The sequence below is a fragment of the Giraffa tippelskirchi genome, chromosome 5 (genome assembly GCF_054371585.1).
Source record: "Giraffa tippelskirchi isolate mGirTip1 chromosome 5, T2T-mGirTip1v1.2.pri, whole genome shotgun sequence".
Taxonomy (NCBI): domain Eukaryota; kingdom Metazoa; phylum Chordata; class Mammalia; order Artiodactyla; family Giraffidae; genus Giraffa; species Giraffa tippelskirchi.
The window spans coordinates 71,929,722-71,951,432 of record NC_137279.1 but is presented as its reverse complement, the minus strand read 5'-3'; the positions used below and the strand labels follow the sequence as shown (position 1 = coordinate 71,951,432).

Here is a 21,711-nt window from a genome sequence, read left to right as displayed (position 1 = left end):
TTCTAAGCAGGAAAAAGACTTATTTAATACTTCAAAGGGATTATCCCAGCTGCTATGTAATAGTAGGTAATGTGTGATTGGGGAGAATGTAGTCAGGGAAAGTTAAAGGTAGAATTTCATCACAGGAAACCAGGTGAGACATGATGATAGCTTAGGTCTACAGGTACAAGAAAATGGTAAGAATGGTCAAAGGCAGGGAAATAATTTGTCCTTCGTATATTTTCTCCATGCAGAAAATAAAATAAGACGTAATAGAACAATGGCCTCAAAATATTTAGATATAATTGCCATTCAAGAATTCTATACTAGGTAAAATTATCTTTCAGAACTTATGTCAAGTTAAACACATTTTCACATACACAAAAAATAGCTGAGAGGGGCTTTCCTGGTGACTCAGTGGTAAAGAATTCACCTGCCAAAGCAGGAGCCACGGGTTTGATCCCAGATCCCGCGAAGATCCCACGTGCCTTGGAGCAACTAAGCCCATACGCCACATCTATTGAACCTGTGCTCCAGAGCCTGGGATCCAAAACTACGGAGCCCGTGTGCTGCACTTACTGAAGCCCGAGAGGCCTAGAGCCTGTGCTCCACAACAAGAGATGCCACAGCAGTGAGAAACCCAGGCACTGCAACTAGACTGTAGCACCCGCTTGCCACAACTAGAGAAAAGCCCTAGTACCAGCAAAGACCCAGCACTGCCAAAGATAATAAATAAAAATTATATTTCAAAAAAGAGCTGAGAAATGTTACTAGCAGTAGAATTACACTAAAGAAACATCTAGAATGAACTTTGTATAGAAACAAAATAATGTTACAATAAATGTCTCAGTTACAAGTGTTTAAATAGAAACAGCAGGCCACTTTTGCTAAGCCTCACATCAACAAACCAAGACTTAATACCTACCAGTTGCAGCCTCTCCCAGGAATGATTCTAATCAGTTACTCTGGAATTACTTGTTTAACTCTAGGGAGATAATCTGCCTGATAGATGGGTGACATCCCCTAAAGGAGGATGATCTTGCTAGAAAAAAATCCACTCACTGTTAGAAACTTTCTTTTTCCAACCTCTTCTGCATTTAAAAGCCTTCCACTTGGGGACTTCTCTGGTAGTAGAGTGGACAAGAATCTGCCTGCCCATGTAGGAGATATGGGTTCGATCCTGGAAGATTCCACATGCTGCAAGAGCCACAACAATTGAGCCTGCTCTATCGGATCCCAAGCAATGACTGCTGAGTCCATGTATGTGTACAATCTGTGCTCCGCAACAGGAGAAACCACCACAATGAGGAGCCTGTATACCACAATGAAGAGTAGCCCTGCTCACCAAAATTCTAAAAGACACATGTTCCCCAATGTTCATTGCAGCACTATTTATAAGAACCAGATCATGGAAACAACCCAGACGTCTACTGACAGATGAATTGATACAGAAGTTGTAGTTTGTGTATATATATATATATATATATACACATATATACACACACACACACACACACACTGGAATATTGCTCAGCCATAAAAAGGAACACATTTGAGTCAGTAGAAGTGAGGTGGACGAACACAGAACCTGTTATACAGAGTGAGTTCAGTTCTGTTCAGTTGCTCAGTCCCGTCCGACTCTTTGCGACCACATGAACCACAGTACACCAGGCCTCCCTGTCCATCACCAACACCCAGAGTCTACCAAACCCATGTCCATCGAGTCAGTGATGCCATCCAACCATCTCATCCTCTGTCGTCCCCTTCTCCTCCTGCCCCCAATCTTTCCCAACATCAGTGTCTTTTCCACTGAGCCAACTCTTTACATCAGGTGGCCAAAGTATTGGAGTTTCAGCGGCAGCATCAGTCCTTCCAATGAACACCCAGGACTGATCTCCTTTAGGATGGACTGGTTGGATCTCCTTGCAGTCCAAGGGACTCTCAAGAGTCTTCTCCAACACCACAGTTCAAAAGCATCAATTCTTCGGTGCTCAGCTTTCTTTATAGTCCAACTCGTACATCCATATATGACCACTGGAAAAACCATAGCCTCGACTAGACGAACCTTTGTGGGCAAAGTAATGTCTCTGCTGTTTAATATGCTGTCTAGGCTGGCCATAACTTTCCTTCCAAGGAGTAAGCATCTTTTAATTTCATGGCTGCAATCACCATCAGCATTGATTTTGGAGCCCAGAAAAATAAAGTCTGACACTGTCTCCACTGTTCCCCCATCTATTTCCCTTAAAGTGATGGGACCAGATACCATGATCTTAGTTTTATGAATTCTGGACTTTAAGCTAACTTTTTCACTCTCCTCTTTCACTTTCATCAAGAGGCTCTTTAGTTCTTCTTCACTTTCTGCCATAAGGGTGGTGTCATCTGCATATCTGAGGTTATTGATATTTCTCCCAACAATCTTGATTCCAGCTTGTGCTTCATCCAGTCCAGCATTTCTCATGATGTACTCTGCATACAAGTTAAATAAGCAGGGTGACAATATACAGCCTTGACGTACTCTTTTTCCTATTTGGAACCAGTCTGTTGTTCCATGTCCAGTTCTCACTGTTGCTTCCTGACCTGCATACATGTTTCTCAAGAGGCAGATCAGGTGGTCTGGTATTCCCATCTGCTTCAGAATTTTCCACAGTTTATTGTAATCCACACAGTCAAAGGCTTTGGCATAGTCAATAAAGCAGACATAGATGTTTTTCTGGAACTCTCTTGCTTTTTCGATGATCCAGTGGATGTTGGCAATTTAATTTCTGATTCCTCTGTCTTTTCTAAAACCAGCTTGAACATCTGGACGTTCATGGTTCATGTATTGCTGAAGCCTGGCTTGGAGAATTTTGAGCATTACTTTACTGGCGTAAAGTAAACAGAGTGAAGTAAGTTAGAAAGAGAAAAAACAAGTGTTGCATATATAAGGAATATAGAAAATGGTACTAATGTACATATTTGCAAGGCAGGAATAGAGATTCAGGCATAGAGAAGAGACTTCTGGACACAGCGGGGCAGGAGAAGATAGGATGAGCTGAGAGAATAGCATTGAACTAAATACATTACCATATGTAAAACAGATAGCTAATGTGAAGTTTATGTATCACACAAGGAGCACAAACCAGTGCTCTGTGACAACCTAGATGGGTGACATGGGATGGGAGGTGGGAGGGGGGTTTCGGAAGGAGGAGACATATGTATACTTATGGCTGATTCATGTGGATGTATGGCAGAAGCCAACACAACATTGTAAAGCAATTATCCTCCAAATAAAAATGAACAATTTTTTTAAAAACGTCCCTTTCAAAATTGCCTGAAAAAATATACTTAGGAATAAACTTGACTAAGGAGGCAAAAGAACTATATGCTGACAAGTATTAAACATGGAAAAAGGAAACTGAAGTTGATTCAAAGAAATGGAATGATACCCATGATATTGGGTTGGAAGAATTAATATTGTTAAAATGCCCATACTACAGAAAGCAACCCACAGATTTAATGCAATCTCTGTCAAATCACCTATGACATTTTTCATAGAACTAGAACAAATATCCCAAAATTTATTTGGAAACATTAGAAAAACTGCAAAAGCAATCCTAAGGTAAATGATCAAAGCAGGAACCATAACCTTCACAGACTTCAGACAATGCTCCAAAACTATGGTAATCAAAACAGAATGGTATTGGCACAAAAACAGACATGTGGATCAATGGAACAGAAAGAACCCCACATATCTATGTTCTATTAATCTTCAACAAATGAGGCAAGAATATATAATGGAGAAATGATGGTCTCGTCCACAAATGGTGTTGAGAAAGCTGGAAAATCACATGTAAATTGATAAAGTTAGAGTACACCCTCACACCATACACAAAAGTAAATTGAAAATGGCTTAAAGTCTGAAGTATAAGACCTTACATGATAGAACTAGAAGAGAACATAGCAAAATATTCTCTGACATAAATCACAGCAATATTTTCATAGATAAGTCTCCCAAGGAAATAGATATAAAAGCAAAAATAAAAAAGGAACATAATCAAACTCATAAGCTTTTCCACAGCAAAGGAAACCATAAACAAAATGAAAAACAATCTACAGAACGGGAGAAAACATTTGCAAATGGTGTGAATAACAAAGGATTAATCTCCAAAATATACAAAGAGCTCATACAACTCAGTAACAAAAAAACAAAGAACCAATCAAAAACTGAGCAGAAGACCTAAATAAACATCTTTCCAAAGAAAACATACAGATGGCTCATAAGCATATAAAATGATGTTCAACATCACTAATAATGAGAAATGCAAGTCAAAACTACAATGATGTACCACCTCACAATAGTCAAAATGGTCATCAGTAAAATGTCAAATAAAAAATGCTGGAGAGGGTATGAAGAAAATGGAACACCTCCCCCCGCCCCCCCCAACCCCGGACTGTTAATGGGACTATAGATTGGTGAAGCCATTATGGAAAACAGTAGTTACTTTAAAAACTGAAAATAAAACTACTATGCTGCTATCATTCATTTACTTAGTCATGTCCAACTGTTTGCGACCCCATGGACTGTAGCACTCCAGAGTTCCTCGTCCTTCACTACCTCCCAGAGTTTGCTCAAACTCATGTTCATTGAGTCAATGATGCCATCCAATCATCTTATCCTCTGTTATCCCCTTCTCCTCCCACCTTCAATCTTTGCCAGCATCAGGGTCTTTTCAAATGAGTCAGTTCTTCGAATCAGGTGGCAAAATTATTGGAGCTTCAGCATCAGTACTTTCAATGAATATTCAGAGTTGATTGACTGGTTTGATCTCCTTGCAGTTCAAGGGACTCTCAAAGGTCTTCTCCGACACCACAGTTCAAAAGCATCAACTCTTTGGTGCTCAGCCTTCTTTATGGTTGAACTCTCATATCCACACATGACTACTCGAAAATCGTAGCCTTCACTACATGGACCTTGGTTGGTAAAGTGATGTCTCTGCTTTTCAATACACTGTCTAAGTTTGTCATAGCTTTTCTTTCAAGGTGCAAGTGTCTTAATTTCATGGCTGCAGTCACTGTCTGCAGTCATTTTGGAGCCCTCCAAAATAAATCTCATTGTTTCCACTGTTTCCCCATCTATTTGTTATGGAGTGATGGGACCGGATGCCATTCAGTTCAGTTCAGTTTAGTCACTCAGTCATGTCTGACTCTTTGCTACCCCACAGACTGCAGCACACCAGGCCTCCCTGTCCATCACCAACTCCCAGGGTTTAATCAAACTTATGCCCATTGAGTCAGTGATGCCATCCAACCATCTCATCCTCTGTTGTCCCCTTCTCCTCCTGCCCTTAATCCCTCCCAGCATCAGGGTCTTTTCCAATGAGTCAACGCTTCAGATGAGGTGGCCAGAGTATTGGAGTTTCAGGTTCAACATCAGTCCTTCCAGTGAACACCCAGGACTGATCTCCTTTAGGATGGATTGGTTGGATCTTCTTGCAGTCCAAGGGACTGTCAAGAGTCTTCTCCAACACCACAGTTCAAAAGCATCAATTCTTCGGCTCTCAGCTTTCTTTATAATCCCACTTTCACATCCATATATGACCACTGGAAAAACCATAGCCTTGACTAGATGGACCTTTGTTGGCAAAGTAATATCTCTGCTTTTTAATTTGCTGTCTAGGTTGGTCATTATCTTAATGATAATATCGGATGCCATTATCTTAATTTTTTGAATGCTGAGTTTTAAGCTAACATTTTTTTTTTTTACTCTCCTCTTTCGCCTTTAGTTCCTTTTTGCTTTCTGCCATGACAGTGGTGTTGCAGTAGAAATTACTAGGCAGTCAGTGTATAACTCTGAATCCTCAGTCTTGTTTTCAGTAAACATCCTGCTCCATTGTCCTGAATTCCTGGAATGTATCTTTAGTCTGATAAATTATCAGCACTCAGATCCAGAGAGGAGCAGCAATTAAACTCTGTTCCATATGCTAGAGGGAAAAACAACTGGTGATCATTAATCTTAAGCCCATACATCTGGCCCATGGTAAAATGGACAGAGGTCATGAAAAAGGGTGGTGACTTAATCCAAGGATCAAAGGAAGTCATAAAGATGATGTATCTTGACCTTTAAACTGAATGTTTAGAAATAATGTGATTTAAAGGAAGGGTATAAAAACCACCTTGGGGTGACCCTTTACCCCCTCTCTATGCTGAGTGTCTATGCTGAGAGCTTTGCACTTTCCTCCTATTTAATAAATTTTATTCAATTACTACCATGAGTGTTTGCATGTTCATGGATTCCATTCTTTGGCTGCGTGGACAAGAACTCGGATTCCTGTCTCATCTTTTGGGGGCTCGTCTGGAAATCCTGAATGCCTACTCAAGGTAAACACACACACTCACTCTCAACTCTGTTATTCACTTCTCTTTACCTAATATAGCTGCATGGTCTCTTGAGCCACTCTGTTTCACAAGCCTGCATGAGTTCCAAAGGCAGACAGAGTTAGTAGACAGTAGCCTCGGGTCAAAGCCTGAGCCAGCAGAATGACCTGGGGGTGCTGAGCAAAATCTCTGCTAGGCTGCTGCCTCAGTGAGAACCGCAGGACATCTACCATTTCTCTTTCCGAACATCTAGAGGTTACGAGATTTTTCACTTAAAGTAGGATCATTTCGGAGTGTGTGTAAATACTAACCTTGTGCACTGCATAGCTTGCTTTAGGGGAACTCCAGTTCAGGCACACCCAATGTTCAAGAGCACAGCAAGTCCACCAACCTAGGCTCTCACTCTATGTCTATCTCTAGGTGGAAAGGAAGATAGAGACAGCAAGAGGACAACAGTCCAGGGTAACCGGATAATGATGTCAAGACCAGGTGCACTGCAAAGTTGAGGGAAGCATACTTTAGTGGTGTTTCTTTGCTCCCACTGTGGAAGGTGGGGACACCCTCTATCAGAAGAACCAGAGAAAAGACAAAGAGCACTGGACGCTGGTCTTTTGTCTTTCAGATGGGAGCAACCTCTTCGTGCCCTACACCCAGCTCAAAGTGGATGCCTTTGGCAAGTATACTGAAGAACTAGAAGTTTAACCCTTAGACCTGGTTAAAGAAGAGAATGATCTTTTTCTGCACCAAGGCATAGCCTCAATAGGATCTATCTGATGGTGAAAAATGGCCTCCTGAGGGCTTATTTGATTATAATACCATCCTCCAAATAGACCTCTTTTGTAGACAAGAAGGAAAATGGTCAGAAGTGTCATATATACAGGTTTTGTCTTGAGAGAGAAAACCCTCTTATCCAGGAGTTGTGGGCTTGCTACTTCTATGCTGCCTATAACTTCCTCCAAGTCCTCAGGCCCAAACTGTCGCCCTTAACCAGAGCTGCCCAAACCTAGCCCATAGGAGCCTCTACAATCTCTGGTAATGCCTTGGGCACCAGCAGTAGCTCCTTCCCCAGTGGCTCCTAACCCAACACTGGTGATGTCTAGGCTATATCCTTCCCTCCTTCCATTCTAAGAAGCTCCTAATGGGGACTTGGGAGCCACAGGAGTCCATGTTCCTTTCCCCCTCTGAAATTTAAGGCAAATTAAATCAGACCTAGGAAGATTTACTGAAGATCTTGACAATTATATAAGTGTTTCCCAGGGTCTAAACCAATCTTTGAAACGGCATGGAAAGATATTATGCTAACCCTGACTAGTACCCTTACTGACAATGAAAGAAGTAGTAATTACAAATGCCCAGGGATGGGGAGATGAATGGTATGCTACTAGCATGCAGGGGAGACCTGAGAGTGAATCAGCCTGGTTACCTACTGGGCTCCAGGCAGTGCCCACAGCAGATCCTAACTGGGCACATGACAAAGACAGTGATGACTGCAAGAGAGTTCACTTTATCACTTGCATTAAGGAAGGCTTAAAAAAATCACTAGCTAAGCCCTTAGACTCCTCCAAACTATCTGGAGTGACTCAGGAAAAGGAGGAAATCCACACAGCTTTTCTGGAAAGGCTCAGGGAGGCACAGAGAAAGCACACTAATTTCGACCCAGATGCCCTAAATTTATTTTTACAGACAAATTTATTACTCAGTTGGTTCCAGATATTCAGAGGAAATTCCAAACACTGGCCTTTGGCCCCCACATAGATTTAGAGGCCTCCTTGAAGGAAAGTAATACTGCTCAAAATAGCCTGGAGTTAAAACTCCCCTCCAGGTCCTCCCCACCATTCAATGCAAAATAAAGAACTCTGACCTGAAGAAAAAAAATGGACATTAAGGTTGATCACGCCCAGCTCCAGGCTGGTCCCAGCTGGTCTCCAGGATACCTTGCCCCAGCCATTTAAGAGATTACTACTTCAAACACTTCCCTGGCTTCCCTGTGGCTCAGACAGTAAAGCATCTGTCTGCAATGCAGGAGACTTGGGTTCAATCCCTGCATCAGGAATATCTCCTGGAGAAGGAAATGGCAACCCACTCCCTTGCCTGGAAAATCCCACGGACGGAGGGGCCTGGTAGGGCTACAGTCCATGGGGTCCCAAAGAGTTCGACACGACTGAGTGACTTCACTCACTCCAAACAACTTTGGAGAAGAATAGGCCCCCTTACCAGCGGATGTCCACATATATGCCTATATATACTTACTTTTTTCTTGGGTTAGTGCAGCAGCTCACTAATCTGACTGCTGCCCCTTCCCGCCTCATTAAAGGTGAATCTGTTCCGTAAAGTGCCTTTCTCCTTCTTTTTCCGAACCTCGCCTCCTCTAACTCCCTTACCCTACACTGGTTAAGAGCTGCCACGTCAGTATTCTTAAATAGAAATCAGGATGAACCTAAAGAAAAAGAGAATAGAGATAAGAGAAAGGCCGAAGCTCTCGTTATGGCCCTACAGGGAGTTAACTTCAGGGCTACAAAAGTGGGAGGACACAAGCAAAGACCGGGAGTCTGTTTCTGTTGTGGCAAGGACGGACACTTTAAGGAACAATGCCCCCAAGGCAAGCAGAGGCCACCACCAAGGCCTTGCCCCACTTGCAAGGGAGATCACTGGAAGAGGAACATCCTCAGGGACGTAGGTTACAGGGGTCAGAAACCCAAGATCAAGATTGACGGGGCCCAGGGCTTCCCACTTTGACTCCTGCCCTCATCACCACACAGGAGCCTCAAGTGACACTAACTGGAGGAGGCCATCCTGTTCAATTCCTACTGGATACACGAGCCGCTTTCTCAACCCTCCTGTGTAATCTGGGTCCTTCTTCTGCTAATCAGCTACTAAACGTGGCATTTCTGGAAAGCCAATTACAAAATGCTTTACACAACAGTTGAGTTGCAACTGAGATTCTAGTCTTTTTTTTTATGTGCATATGTGGATGTGCTCAGTCGTGTCCGCCTCTCCGACTCTACGACCCCAGGGACTTCAGGCTCCTCTGTCCAAGGGATTTTCCAAGCAAGAGTACAGGAGGGTGTTGCCATTTCCTCCTCCAGGGGATCTCCCAGACTCAGGGACCGACTTGCATCTTTTGCGTCTGCCTGCGTTAGCAGGCTGATTCTTTACTACTGCGCCACCTGGGAATCCCACGTGAGCACAGGGTGCCTGGAGTGCTGGGCGTGGGGTGAAGGGGGCTAGCAGCGAAACCCCACGAGGTGAGGAAGGGGGAGGGCGATCACCCCGGGCCGGCCGACTGGATCCGCCCGCGGTGAGGCCGAACGATCCCCCACGCTCCGTCCACGAGGGACGCAGCGTGCTGCCCCGAAGTTCTGATGGGGAGACCCTCGTCAAGGGCCCGGACGACCCAGAAGCGGGGCCAAGGGCACCAGCCGGGCACATCGGGGACGGCTGTGGCACCCTCGGTCTCACCACCCCCGGAAGGCGGGCGGTCCAGGCATGGCAGCCAGCAGGGACCCTCGCGCAGCGAGCCCACCGCAGCAGGGGCGCGCTGGGGGCACAGGCACTCCTCCTGGTCCACCACGAGACAAAGAGACAACGTCGGCAAAGGGCAAAGGAGCAGGGCCAAGGCGCGCGGGGAAGTGAGACGCACCAGGGCGCAGCCCCGCGGATCTGCAGACAGGACAGATGAGGCACCAAAGCAGTGCGGCCAGGTAGGAGGGGCCTGGAAGCCATACAAAATGACCCGGACGCCAGTCAGCTTCCGGGTCATGCCACGGGATCTCACCGCCAGAAGCCCCCAGCACAGGAGCAGTCCCCTGGCACCCAGGACGTCTACCGCCCTTCTGGCCCCTATGGGGTCCCACCACTGCCAACACCCAGAACCACAACAACTGGCCCGGGAGAACGCTCTCCCGTGTACCGAGGCCTCCATGGCCATCACGTGCAATCGGCCGTGCCCAGCTTCCCCACCTCGGGGACCGAGTGCACGTCTCTGCCCGGGGACGCCACCAGCCACAAAGGCCAGGGAACGACACCCACGTGAGGTGAGGCCTGTTAGGTCCTAGACAGAGGAAGGGGGCGCTGAGCGGTCACCTGTGTAGGGCGGGCCAGGAGAGGGGGAAAGCCGGCAGTGACAGGGAAGGGCAACAAGCACGCACAGGGAGGGCCAGCGGACAGGTTTGCGTGCTGTCCGGTGTTCAGCAAGACCGAGTCACGGCCGGCCTCCAGGAAAACGAGTGCAGGATCCCACCACCACACACACGATGGTGGTCCCGCGATGCCTGGGATGCCGGCCAGCCCCGGCCACCCCCAGAGTCTCCCACGACCCAGCTCTGCCGCCAGGCCAGAGTGCCACAGCCCCACCTCATGTAGCAGAGGGGCCCCTCCACCCATCTCATTCTTCCATCTGCTACAAAACCCCCAACCTAGGAAGAGATATTCTGTCTAAAATGCAGGCTTCAATTCATATGGAAAAAACTTACGCTAACCTCTGACAGAAGTAGAAGTTAACCCTGAATTCTGGGTAACCAGAGGAAAGATAGGAGGAGCCATCTCAGCTCAACCAGTACATACAACTTTAAAAATCCTAATAACTTTCTTAATTGAATGTGACAGCCCTTCTAATACACCTATTCAGAAAGCGAAGAAGAACGAAAGAGCCTCTTGATGAACGTGAAAGAGGAGAGTGAAAAGGTTTGCCTAAAACTCAGCATTCGGAAAACTAAGGTCATAGCATCTGGTCCCATCACCTCATGGCAAACAGATGGGGAAAACAGTGGAAGCAGTGGCAGACTATTTTTTTGAGCTCCAAAATCACTGCAGATGGTGACTGCAACCATGAAATTAAAAGATGCTTGGTCTTTGGAAGAAAAGTTATGACAAACCTAGACAGCATATTAAAAAGCAGAGACATTACTTTGCCAACAAAGGTCCGTCTAGTCAAAGCTATGGTTTTTCCAGTAGTCATGTGAGAGTTGGACTATAAAGAAAGCTGAGCGCTGAAGAATTGATGCTTTTGAACTGTGGTGTTGGAGAAGACTCTTGAGAGTCCTTTGGACTGCAAGGAGATCCAACCAGTCCATCCTAAAGGAAATCAGTCCTGAATATTCATTGAAAGGATTGATGCTGAAACTCCAGTACTTTGGCCATCTGATGGGAAGTACTGACTCATTGGAAAAGACCTTGATTCTGGGAAAGATTGAAGGCAGGAGGAGAAGGGAATGACAGAGGATGAGATGGTTGTATGACATTACCATCTCAGTGGACGTGAGTTTGAGTAAACTCTGGGAGTTGGCGATGGTCAGGGAGGCCTGGTGTGCTGCAGTCCATGGGAACACAAATAGTTGGACACGACTGAGTGACTGAACTGAACTGATCTGAACTGAATGGGGAGTGGTGTCTAGTTCAGGACCGCCACCTCATTAATGAAGCTGTAATTCCATTCCATCTTGTGGTGCCTAATCCCTATATTCTACTCTCCCAAATCCCAGGAACAGCCACTAATTTTACCATTTTAGATTTGAAGGATACCTTTTTTTTGGCATACTCTTATCCCAAAGCTTACAATTTTTGTTTGCTTTTGAGGATCCATCTGAATCCTCTACTCAATTAACTTGGACCATGTTCCCTCAAGGATTTAGATATATCCCTCACTTGTTCGGCAGGCTTTAGCCAAAGACCTAGCTGCGTTTCGGGCAACTGAATCCATAAAAGTCAGTCAATATGTAGATGATATTCTCCATTGTGCTGGCATGGAGAACAAAATGTAACCAAACTACCTGTCACCTTCTTAATTATGTAACTCGGTGTGGCTACCAGATATCAAAATCCAAAGCTCAAATGTGCCAACAAGTCAAATATTTAGGAATCAGACTCTCCCGTGGATTTCAAGCCCTGGGAAAAGAGTGCAAGAATGGAACCCGTTTTATAACTTTCTCTCCCTAATAACTCTTAGACAGCTTTGTAAGGTTTCCTGCACATAGCTGGCTACTGTTGGGTTTGGATTCCCAGATATGGAGAGCTGGCTTGACCTTTATCTAAGTTACTAAAAGAGACTCAAGAGTCAGGACAAAAGATATTACAATGGGAACCTGGAAAACTAAATGGTGTAAGACTTTACCACAGGCTCTTCTTCAGGCTCCTGCTCTCAGCCTGCCTACTGGAGAGCAATTTAATCTTTTTGTAACAGAGATGACAATAGTCATGTTATCTGAAACTTTAGAAACTAATCCCCTATCTCCTGGAACTAGCACTCAATTAGCTGAATTGATGGCTTTAACCAGAGCCTTAGAGCTGGGGACTGACAAGAGAGTGAACATCTATACTGACTGTAAATATGCTTACTTAGTCCTTCATGCTCCCCCTGCTATCTGGAAGGAAAGAAATTGAAAACCTCAAATGGCAGTCTCATTAAATACTACCAAGAAATTATCTGTCTCTTAGATGCAATTAAACTGCCCAAAGATGTGGCAATAATACCCTGCCAGGGCCATCAAAGGGATGATTCTGACATCACAGAAAGAAATAGGAGAGCCTACCAATAAGTGAAAAAGGCAGTCGTCCAGTCTTTTAATACTCAGGCTCCCCTCCTCTGGGATAAGATCCCCACTGACATAAAACCCCAGTATTCTCCAGAGGAACTTCAACACTCTCTCGTGGAGGTACTCTACTCCCCTCTGGATGGCTGCAAAGAGAAGATGAAAAACTTGTATTGACCTCTAGTACCAAATGGAAAATTCTTAAAACTCTACATTTGGGAATTGAAAATACTTACAAACTTGCTAAGAGTATTTTCAAGGGCAAAGGATTAGTGAAAACTATAAGCAAGAATGTTAAAAGATGTGAAGTCTGTCAAAAGAATAATCACCATAAAAACCAGTCAGCTCTTCCAGGTTTACACCATACAGGGAGATATGCTGGAGAGGACTGCAGATAGACTTCACTCATATGCCAAAAGCCAAGGGACATCAATACCTACCGGTTTTGGTTGAAACCTTCAATGGGTGGATAGAGGCTTTTCTTTGTAGAACAGAACGAGCAAAAGAAGTTTTTAAAACTTGAGTAATGAGATCATTCTTCGCTTTGGCCTGCTGTGTGGAATTCAAAGTGACAATGGCCCTGCCTTTAAGGCTAAAGTAACACCGGGCATCTCCCAGGCCCTAGGAATTGAGTTTCATTTACATTGTGCCTGGAGACCTCAGTCCTCTGGGAAGGTAGAAAAAGCTAATGATATGATTAAGAGACATTTACAAAAACTTTCCCAAGATACTCACCTTTCCTGGACTTCATTACTTCCTTTAGCTCTAGTGTGAATAAGAAATACTCCACAGTCATTAGGACTTAGTCCTTTTGAAATGTTATATGGGAGGCCATTTCTCATAAATGATTTACTTCTAGACCAAACAGTGAACTATCAAAATATGTCACTAACTTAGCTTCTTTTCAAAAAAACAGCTGTAATCCCTAGAAAATGGGATCTCACAACCAAAAAAAAAAAAAAAAGTCCTTAAATAATTCTGGGGACCTGGTATTAGTAAAGGCTATTCCTGACAGTAGTCCCACCTTAACTCCCACATGAGACTGACCATATTCTATTATTCTCTCTTCACCCAGTGCTGTTAATGTTTCATGTATTGATGCCTGGATTCATCACACATTCAAGTTAAAAGCTTGAAATTCTCCTGGAGAAAAATCAAGAGGAGGAACCAACACTCCCAGAGGAAAATTCACAGGAAAATTCTTGGTGTTCAGGCTATCAATATACCACCTTAGAAGGACTTAAAGGACTATTCAAGAAGAGGCCAGGATATGAAAAGTCGAGTCCAGATGATGACTGATTTCACTTCTTCTGGGATCACCCTATGGTACTAGATATCAAATTCTACCTGGTGGAAACCCCTGGTCCTGATTGGAAGCCTAGTTTTTCTCTTACTGCTTTTTGGCCCTTTTGTTCTAACTCTCTCACTTTGTAATGTCTCCCATCAAAGCTATTAAATTTCAAATGATTGTGGAAATGGAGCCTAAGATGACATACCGAGGTCCAGTAGATCATTCCACTGGTGGAGACCTAACTGGCATTACTTATCAACGCACCTACACAAATCGAAGAAGCCATATCAGTCATCACCCCTTTCCCCATAATGGTAGTTGGAGTCTCTATCTCTAAAGGGGAATATTGAGGTAGAAATTACTATGCAGTCAGTGTAGAACTCTGAGACCTCAATCTTGTTTTCAGTAAAGGTCCCATTCCATTGTCATGAATTCCTGGAATGTCTCTTTAGTCTGATAAATTATCACCACTAAGATCCAGGGAAGGGCAGTAATTAAATCTGTTCCATATACTTGAGGAAAAACAACTGGTGATCATTAATTTTAAGCCCTTTCATCTGATCCATGGTAAAATGACCAGTCCAGTTCAGTCACTCAGTCACGTCCGACTCTTTGCAACCCCACGGACCACAGCATGTCAGGCCTCCCTGTCCATCACCAAATCTTGGAGTTTACTCAAACTCATGTCCATTGAGTCGGTGATGCCATCCAATCATCTCATCGTCTGTCATCCCCTTCTCCTCCTGTCCTCAATCTTTACCAACGTCAAGGTCTTTTCAAATGAGTCAGCTTTTCCCATCAGGGGGCCAAAGAAGTGGAGTTTCAGCTTCAACATCAGCCCTTGCAATGAACATCCAGGACTGATCTCCTTTAGGATGGACTGGTTTGATCTCATTGCAGCCCAAGGTACTCTCAAGAGTCTTCTCTGACACCACAGTTCAAAAGCATCAATTCTTCAGTGCTCAGCTACCTTTATAGTCTAACTCTCACATGCATACATGACTACTGGAAAAACCATAGCCTTTACTAGATGCACCTTTGTTGGCATCCTGCTTTTTAATATGCTATCTAGGTTGGTCATAACCTTCCTTCTAAGGAGTAAGCATCTTTTAATTTCATGGCTGCAGTCACCATTGCAGTGATTTTGGAGACCCCCAAAATAAGCTCTGTCAATATTTCCACTGTTACCCCATCTATTTTCCATGAAGTGATGGGACCAGATGCCATGACCTTAGTTTTCTGAATGTTGAGCTTTAAGCCAGCTTTTTCACTCTCCTCTTTCACTTTCATCAAGAGGCTCTTTAGTTCTTCACTTTCTGCTCTAAGGGTGGTGTCATCTGCATATATGAGGTTATCGATATTTCTCCCGTCAGTCTTGATTCCAGCTTGAGCTTCATCCAGTCTAGCGTTTCTCCTGATGTACTCTGCATAGAAGTTAAATAAGCAGGGTGACAATATACAGCCTTGACGTATACCAATTCCTATTTAGAAACAATCTGTTGTTCCATGTCCAGTTCTAACTGTTGCTTCCTGATTTGCATACAGGTTTCTCAGGAGGCAGGTCAGGTGGTCTGGTATTCCCATCTCTTTCAGAATTTTCCGCAGTTTATTGTGATCCACAGAGTCAAAGGCTTTGACATACTCAATAAAGCAGAAATAGATGATTTTCTGGAACTCTCTTGCTTTTTCGATGATCCAGCAGATGTTGGCAGTTTGATCTCTGGTTCCTCTGCCTTTTCTAAAACCAGCTTGAACATCTGGAAGTTCTCAGTTCACGTATTGCTGAAGCCTGGCTTGGAGAATTTCAAGCATTACTTTGCTAGCATCTTAGATGAATGCAATTGTGAGGTAGTTTGAACATTCTTTGGCATTGCCTTTCTTTGGAATTGTAATGAAAACTGACCTTTTCCAGTCCTATGGCCACTGCTGAACTTTCCAAATTTGCTGGCATATTGAGTGCAGCATGTTCACAGCATTGTCTTTTAGGATTTGAAATAGCTCAATTGGAATTCCATCACCTCCACTAGTTTTGTTCGTAGTGATGCTTCCTAAGGCCCACTTGACTTCTCATTCCCGGATGTCTGGCTCTCGGTGAGTGATCACACCATCGTGATTGTCTGGGTCGTGAAGATCGTTTTTGTACAGTTCTGTGTATTCTTGCCATCTCTTTTTAATATCTTCTGCTTCTGTTAGTTCCATACCATTTCTGTCCTTTATTCTCCCATCTTTGCATGAAATGTTCCCTTGGTATCTCTAATTTTCTTGAAGAGCTCTCTAGTCTTTCCCATTCTATTGTTTTCCTCTATTTGCACTGATCACTGAGGAAGGCTTTCTTATCTCTCCTTGTTATTCCTTGGAAGTCTGCATTCAAATGGGTATATCTTTCCTTTTCTCCTTTGCCTTTCACTTCTCTTCTTTTCACAGCTACTTGTAAGGCCTCCTCAGACAGCCACTTTACTTTTTTTGCATTTCTTTTTCTTGGGGATGGTCTTGATCCCTGTCTCCTGTACAATGTCCCGAACCTCCGCCCATAGTTCATCAGACACTCAATCAGATCTAGTCCCTTAAATCTATTTCTCACTTCCACTGTATAGTGGTAAGGGATTTGATTTAGGTCATATGAGAATGGCTTAGTGGATTTTCCTACTTTCTTCAATTTCAGTCTGAATTTGGCAATAAGAAGTTCATGATCTGAGCCACAGTCAGCTCCTGGTCTTGTTTTTGATGACTGTATAGAACTTCTCCATCTTTGGCTGCAAAGAATATAATCAATCTGATTTCAGTGTTGGCCATCTGGTGACATCCATAGGTAGAGTCTTCTCTTGTGTTGTTTGAAGAGGATCTTTGCTATGACTAGTTCATTCTCTTTGCAAAATTCTATTAGCCTTTGCCCTGCTGCATTCTGTACTCTAAGGCTAAATTTGCCTATTACTCCAGGTGTTTCTTGACTTATTACTTTTGCATTCCAGTCTCCTATAATGAAAAAGGCATCGTATTTGGGTATCAGTTCTAAAAGGTCTTGTAGGTCTTCATAGAATTGTTCAACTTCAGCTTCTTCAGCATTGCTGGTCAGGGCATAGACTTGGATTACTGTGATATTGAATGGTTTGCCTTGGAAACGAACAGACACCATTCTTTTGTTTTTGAGATTGCATTCAAGTACTGCATTTTGGACTCTCTTGTTGACTGTGATGGCTACTCCATCTCGTTGAATGGATTCTGGGCCGCAGTAGTAGATACGGTGGTCATCTGAGTTAAATTCACCCATTCCAGTCCATTTTAATTCATTGATTCCTGAAACATCGATGTTCACTCTTGCCATCTCCTATTTGACCACTTCCAATTTGCCTTGATTCATGGACCTAACATTCCAGGTTCCTATGTAATATTGCTCTTTACAGCATCGGACCTTACTTCTAGCCCCAGTCACATCCACAACTGTGTGTTGTTTTTATTTTGGCTCCATCTCTTCATTCTTTCTGGATTTATTTCCCTACTGATCTCCAGTAGCGTATTGGGCACCTACCGACCTAAGGAGTTCATCTTTCAGTGTCCTATCTTTTTGCGTTTTCATCCTGTTCTTGGGGTTCTCAAGGCAAGAATACTGAAGTGATTTGCCATTCCCTTCTCCAGTGGACCACATTTTGTCAGAACTCTCCACCGTGACCCTTCTGTCTTGGGTGGCCTTACACAGCATGGCTAGTTTCATTGAGTTAGACAAGGCTGTGGTCCACGTGATTAGATTGGTTAGTTTTCTGTGACTGTGGTTCCAGTCTGTCTGCCCTCGATGCCCTCTCTCAGCACCTATCGTCTTACTGGAGTTTCTCTTACCTTGTGTGGCAGCGCAGCGCTGGAGCAGCGAGCAGCTGAGAGGAGATACCCCACGTCCAAGGTCAGTAACGGTGGCTGGGAGGAGATACCCCACATCCAACGTCAGGAACAGTGGCTGTGCTTTGCTGGAGCAGCCGTGAAGAGATACCCCACGTCCAAGGTAAGAGAAAGTGGCCAAGGGCATGCAAAGGGTGGTGACTTAATCTCAGGATCAAGTTCAGCTCAGTCCTCAGTCCTGTCTGACTTTGTGACCCCATGGGCTGCAGCATGCCAGGCTTCCCTGTCCATCACCAACTCCCAGAGCATGCTCAAACTCATGGCCATTGAGTTGGTGATGCCATCCAACCATCTCATCCTCTGTCATTCCCTTCTCCTCCTGCCTTCAATCTTTCCCAGCATCAGGATCTTTTCCAATGAGTCCGTTCTTCCCATCAGGTTTCCAAAGTATTGGAGTTTCAGCCTCAGCATCAATCTTTCCAATGAATATCCAGGACTGATTTCCTTTAGGACAGACTGGTTTGATCTCCTTGGAGTTCAAGGGACTCTCAAGAGTCTTCTCCAACACCACAGTTCAAAAGCATCAACTTTTTGTCACTCATATCCAACTCTCATATCCTACATGACTACTCAAGAAGCCATAACTTTGACTAAGACCTTTGTTGGCAAAGTAATGTCTGCTTTTTAATATGCTGTTTAGGTTGATCATAGCTTTTCTTCAAAGGAGCAAGCGTCTTTTAATTTCATGGCTGCAGTCACCATCTGCAGTGATTTTGGAGCCCAGGAAAATAAACTCTGTCACGATTTCCATTTTTTCCCCATCTATTTGCAGTGAAGTGATGGGACCAGATACCATGATCTTCGTTTTTTGAATGTCGAGTTTTAAGCCAGCTTTTTCACTCTCCTCTTTCACTTTCATCAAGAGGCTCTTCAGTTCTTCTTTGGTTTCTGCCATTAGGGTGGTGTCATCTGCATATCTGAGGTTATTGATATTTCTCCCAGCAATCTTGATTGCAGCTTGTGCTTCATCCAGTCTGGCATTTCACATTGTATACTCTGCATATAAGTTAAATAAGCAGGGTGACAACATATAGCTTTTACATACTCCTTTCCCAATTTGCAACCAGTCCAAAGGATCAAGGCAAGCCATAAAGATGTTTAGTATCTTGACTTTTAAATTGATTTGTTAGAAATTATGTGATTTAAGGAAGGATATAAAAACTGCTGTAAGTCCCACTAGGAGGATTCTTTGCACCCTCTCAGTTTCTATGCTGATAGCTTTGTACTTTCCTCCTCTTTAATAAATCCTATTTGCTTGCTACTGTGGGTGTTCACCTGTTCGTGGATTCCATTCTTTGTCTCCACAGTACTTAATTCAAATTTCCCATTTCAGTGTCATCTGCACGTCTGAGGTTATTGACATTTCTCTCAGCAGTTTTGGTTCCTGATTGTGCTTCATCCTGTCCAGCATTTTGCATGATGTACTCTGCATAGAAATTACATAAGCAGGGTGACAGTATACAGCCTTGATGTACTCCTTTCCCAGTTTGTAACCAGTGTGTTGTTCCATGCACACTTCTAATCTGTATGCTTCTTGACCTGCATACAGATTTCTCAGGAGGCAGATAAGGTGGTCTAGTATTCACATCTCGCACAATTTTCAGCAGTTTGTTGTGATCCACACAGTCAAAGGCTTTAGCATAGTCAATGAAGCAGAAGTAGATGTTTTATTTCTGGAATTCTCTTGCTTTTTCTATGATACAGCAGATGTTGACATTTTGATCTCTGGTTACTGTGACTTTTCTAAATCCAGCTTGTACATCTGGAAGTTGTCAGGTCACATATTGTTGAAGTCTAGCTTAAAGGGTTTTGAGCATTACCTGGCTAACATGTGGAATGAGTGTAATTGTGTGGTAGTTTTAACGTTCTTTGGCATTGCTATTCTTTTTTTGTTGTTGTTGAAGGATAATTGCTTTACCGAATTTTGCTGTTTTCTGTCAGACCTCAACCTGAATCAGCCATAGGTATACATGTATTCCCTCTCTTTTGAAACTCCCTCCCCATCACACCCCTCTAGGTTGATACAGAGCCCCTGTTTGAGTTTCCTGAGCCATACAGCAAATTTCCTTTGGCTATCTATTTTATATATGGTAATGTAAGTTTCCATGTTACCCTTTCCATACATCTCACACTCTCCTACCCACTCCCCATGTCCATAATTTTATTCTCTATGTCTTTTTCTCCATAGCTTCCCTGTAAATAAATTCTTCAGTACCATTTTTCTAGATTCCATACATATGCGTTAGAGTACAGTATTTATCTTTTTCTTTCTGACTCACTTCACTCCGTATAATAGGTTCTTGGTTCATCCACCTCATTAGAACTGACTCAAATGTGTTCCTTGTTATGGCTGAGTAATATTCCATTGTGTCTGTGTACCACAACTTCTTTATCCATTCTTCTGTCGATGGACATGTAGGTTGCTTCCATTTTCTAGCTATTGTAAATAGTGTTGCAGTGAACGATGGGATACATGTGTCTCTTTCAATTTTGGTTTCCTCAGGGTATATGCCTAGGCATGGGATTGCTGGGTCAATATGGTGGTTTCATTCCTAGTTTTTTAAGGCATCTCAATACTGTCTTCCATACTGGCTGTATCAATGGACATTCCCACCATCAGTGCAAGAGAGTTCCCTTTTTCCCACATCCTCTCTAGCATTTATTGTTTGTAGACTTTTTAATGAGAGCCATTCTGACCAGTGTGAGGTGATAGGTCATTGTAGTTTTGATTTGCAATTCTTTAATAATGAGCCGTGTTGAACATCTTCTCATGTGCTTGTTAGCCATCTGTAATACATTCTTTGGAGAAATGTCTCTTTAGGTCTTTTTTCGACTTTTTGATTGGGTTGTTTTTCTGGTATTGAGTTGTATGAGCTGCTTGTATGTTTTGGAAATTAATCCTTTGTCAGTTGTTTCATTTGCTATTATTTTCTCCCATTCTGAGGATTGTCTTTTCGCCTTGCTTATAGTTTCCTTTGTTGTGTAAATGCTTTTAAGTTTAATCAGGTCCCACTTGTTTACTTTTGTTTTTATTTCCATTACACTAGGAGGTGTTTCCTAGAGGATCTTGCTTTGATTTATGTCATCAAGTGTTCTGCCTATGTTTTCCTCTAAGACTTTTATAGTTTCTGGTCTTATATTTAGGTCTTTAATCCATTTTGAGTTTAATCTTTGTGTATGGTGTTAGGAAGTGTTCTAATTTCATTCTTTTACATGTAGCTGTCCAGTTTTCCCAGCACTATTTATTGAAGAGGCTGTCTTTGCCCCATTGTATATTCTTGCCTCTTTTGTCAAAAATAAGTTAGCCATAGGTGTCTGGGTTTATTTCTGGGCTCTCTTGTTCCATTGGTCTGTATTTCTGTTTTTGTGCCACTACCATCCTGTCTTGATGACTGTAGCTTTGTAGTATAATCTGAAGTCAGGAAGGTTGATTCCTCCAGCTCCATCCTTCTTCTTCAAGACTGCTTTGGCTAGTCTGGTTCTTCTGTGTTTCCATATGAATTGTGACAATTTTTGTTCTAGTTCTGTGAAAAAGGCCATTGGTAGTTTGATAGGGATCACACTGACTCTGTAGATTGTGTTTTTGCAGTATTGATTCTTGCTGCCCAGGAACGTGGAATAGCTCTCCATCTGTTTATGTCATCTTTGATTTTTTTCACTTGTGTCTCATAA

The 21,711-nt window shown here is 43.2% G+C and overlaps 1 protein-coding gene across 1 annotated transcript; it reads left to right on the top strand.

Moving 5' to 3' along the window:
• Positions 1 to 8,921: 8,921 nt before the first annotated feature.
• LOC145505194 (uncharacterized) lies at positions 8,922 to 20,656 on the top strand. The gene is made up of 4 exons (XM_081486972.1): positions 8,922 to 9,006; positions 9,519 to 9,962; positions 10,082 to 10,367; positions 17,995 to 20,656. Exons 1-4 carry the CDS (start codon positions 8,922 to 8,924, stop codon positions 18,665 to 18,667), a joined length of 1,488 nt encoding a protein of 495 aa, XP_081343098.1. The 3' UTR covers positions 18,668 to 20,656.
• Positions 20,657 to 21,711: the final 1,055 nt, after the last annotated feature.

Excerpts from the sequence above, each read along its gene's own strand:
- LOC145505194 (XM_081486972.1), top strand. The coding sequence starts at position 8,922 with ATGCCCCCAAGGCAAGCAGAGGCCACCACCAAGGCCTTGCCCCACTTG. Across the intron at positions 9,007-9,518 it reads AGAGGAACATCCTCAGGGAC|CACAGGGTGCCTGGAGTGCT; the intron begins GTAGGTTACAGG and ends ATCCCACGTGAG. Across the intron at positions 9,963-10,081 it reads GGGCCAAGGCGCGCGGGGAA|CTTCCGGGTCATGCCACGGG; the intron begins GTGAGACGCACC and ends GACGCCAGTCAG.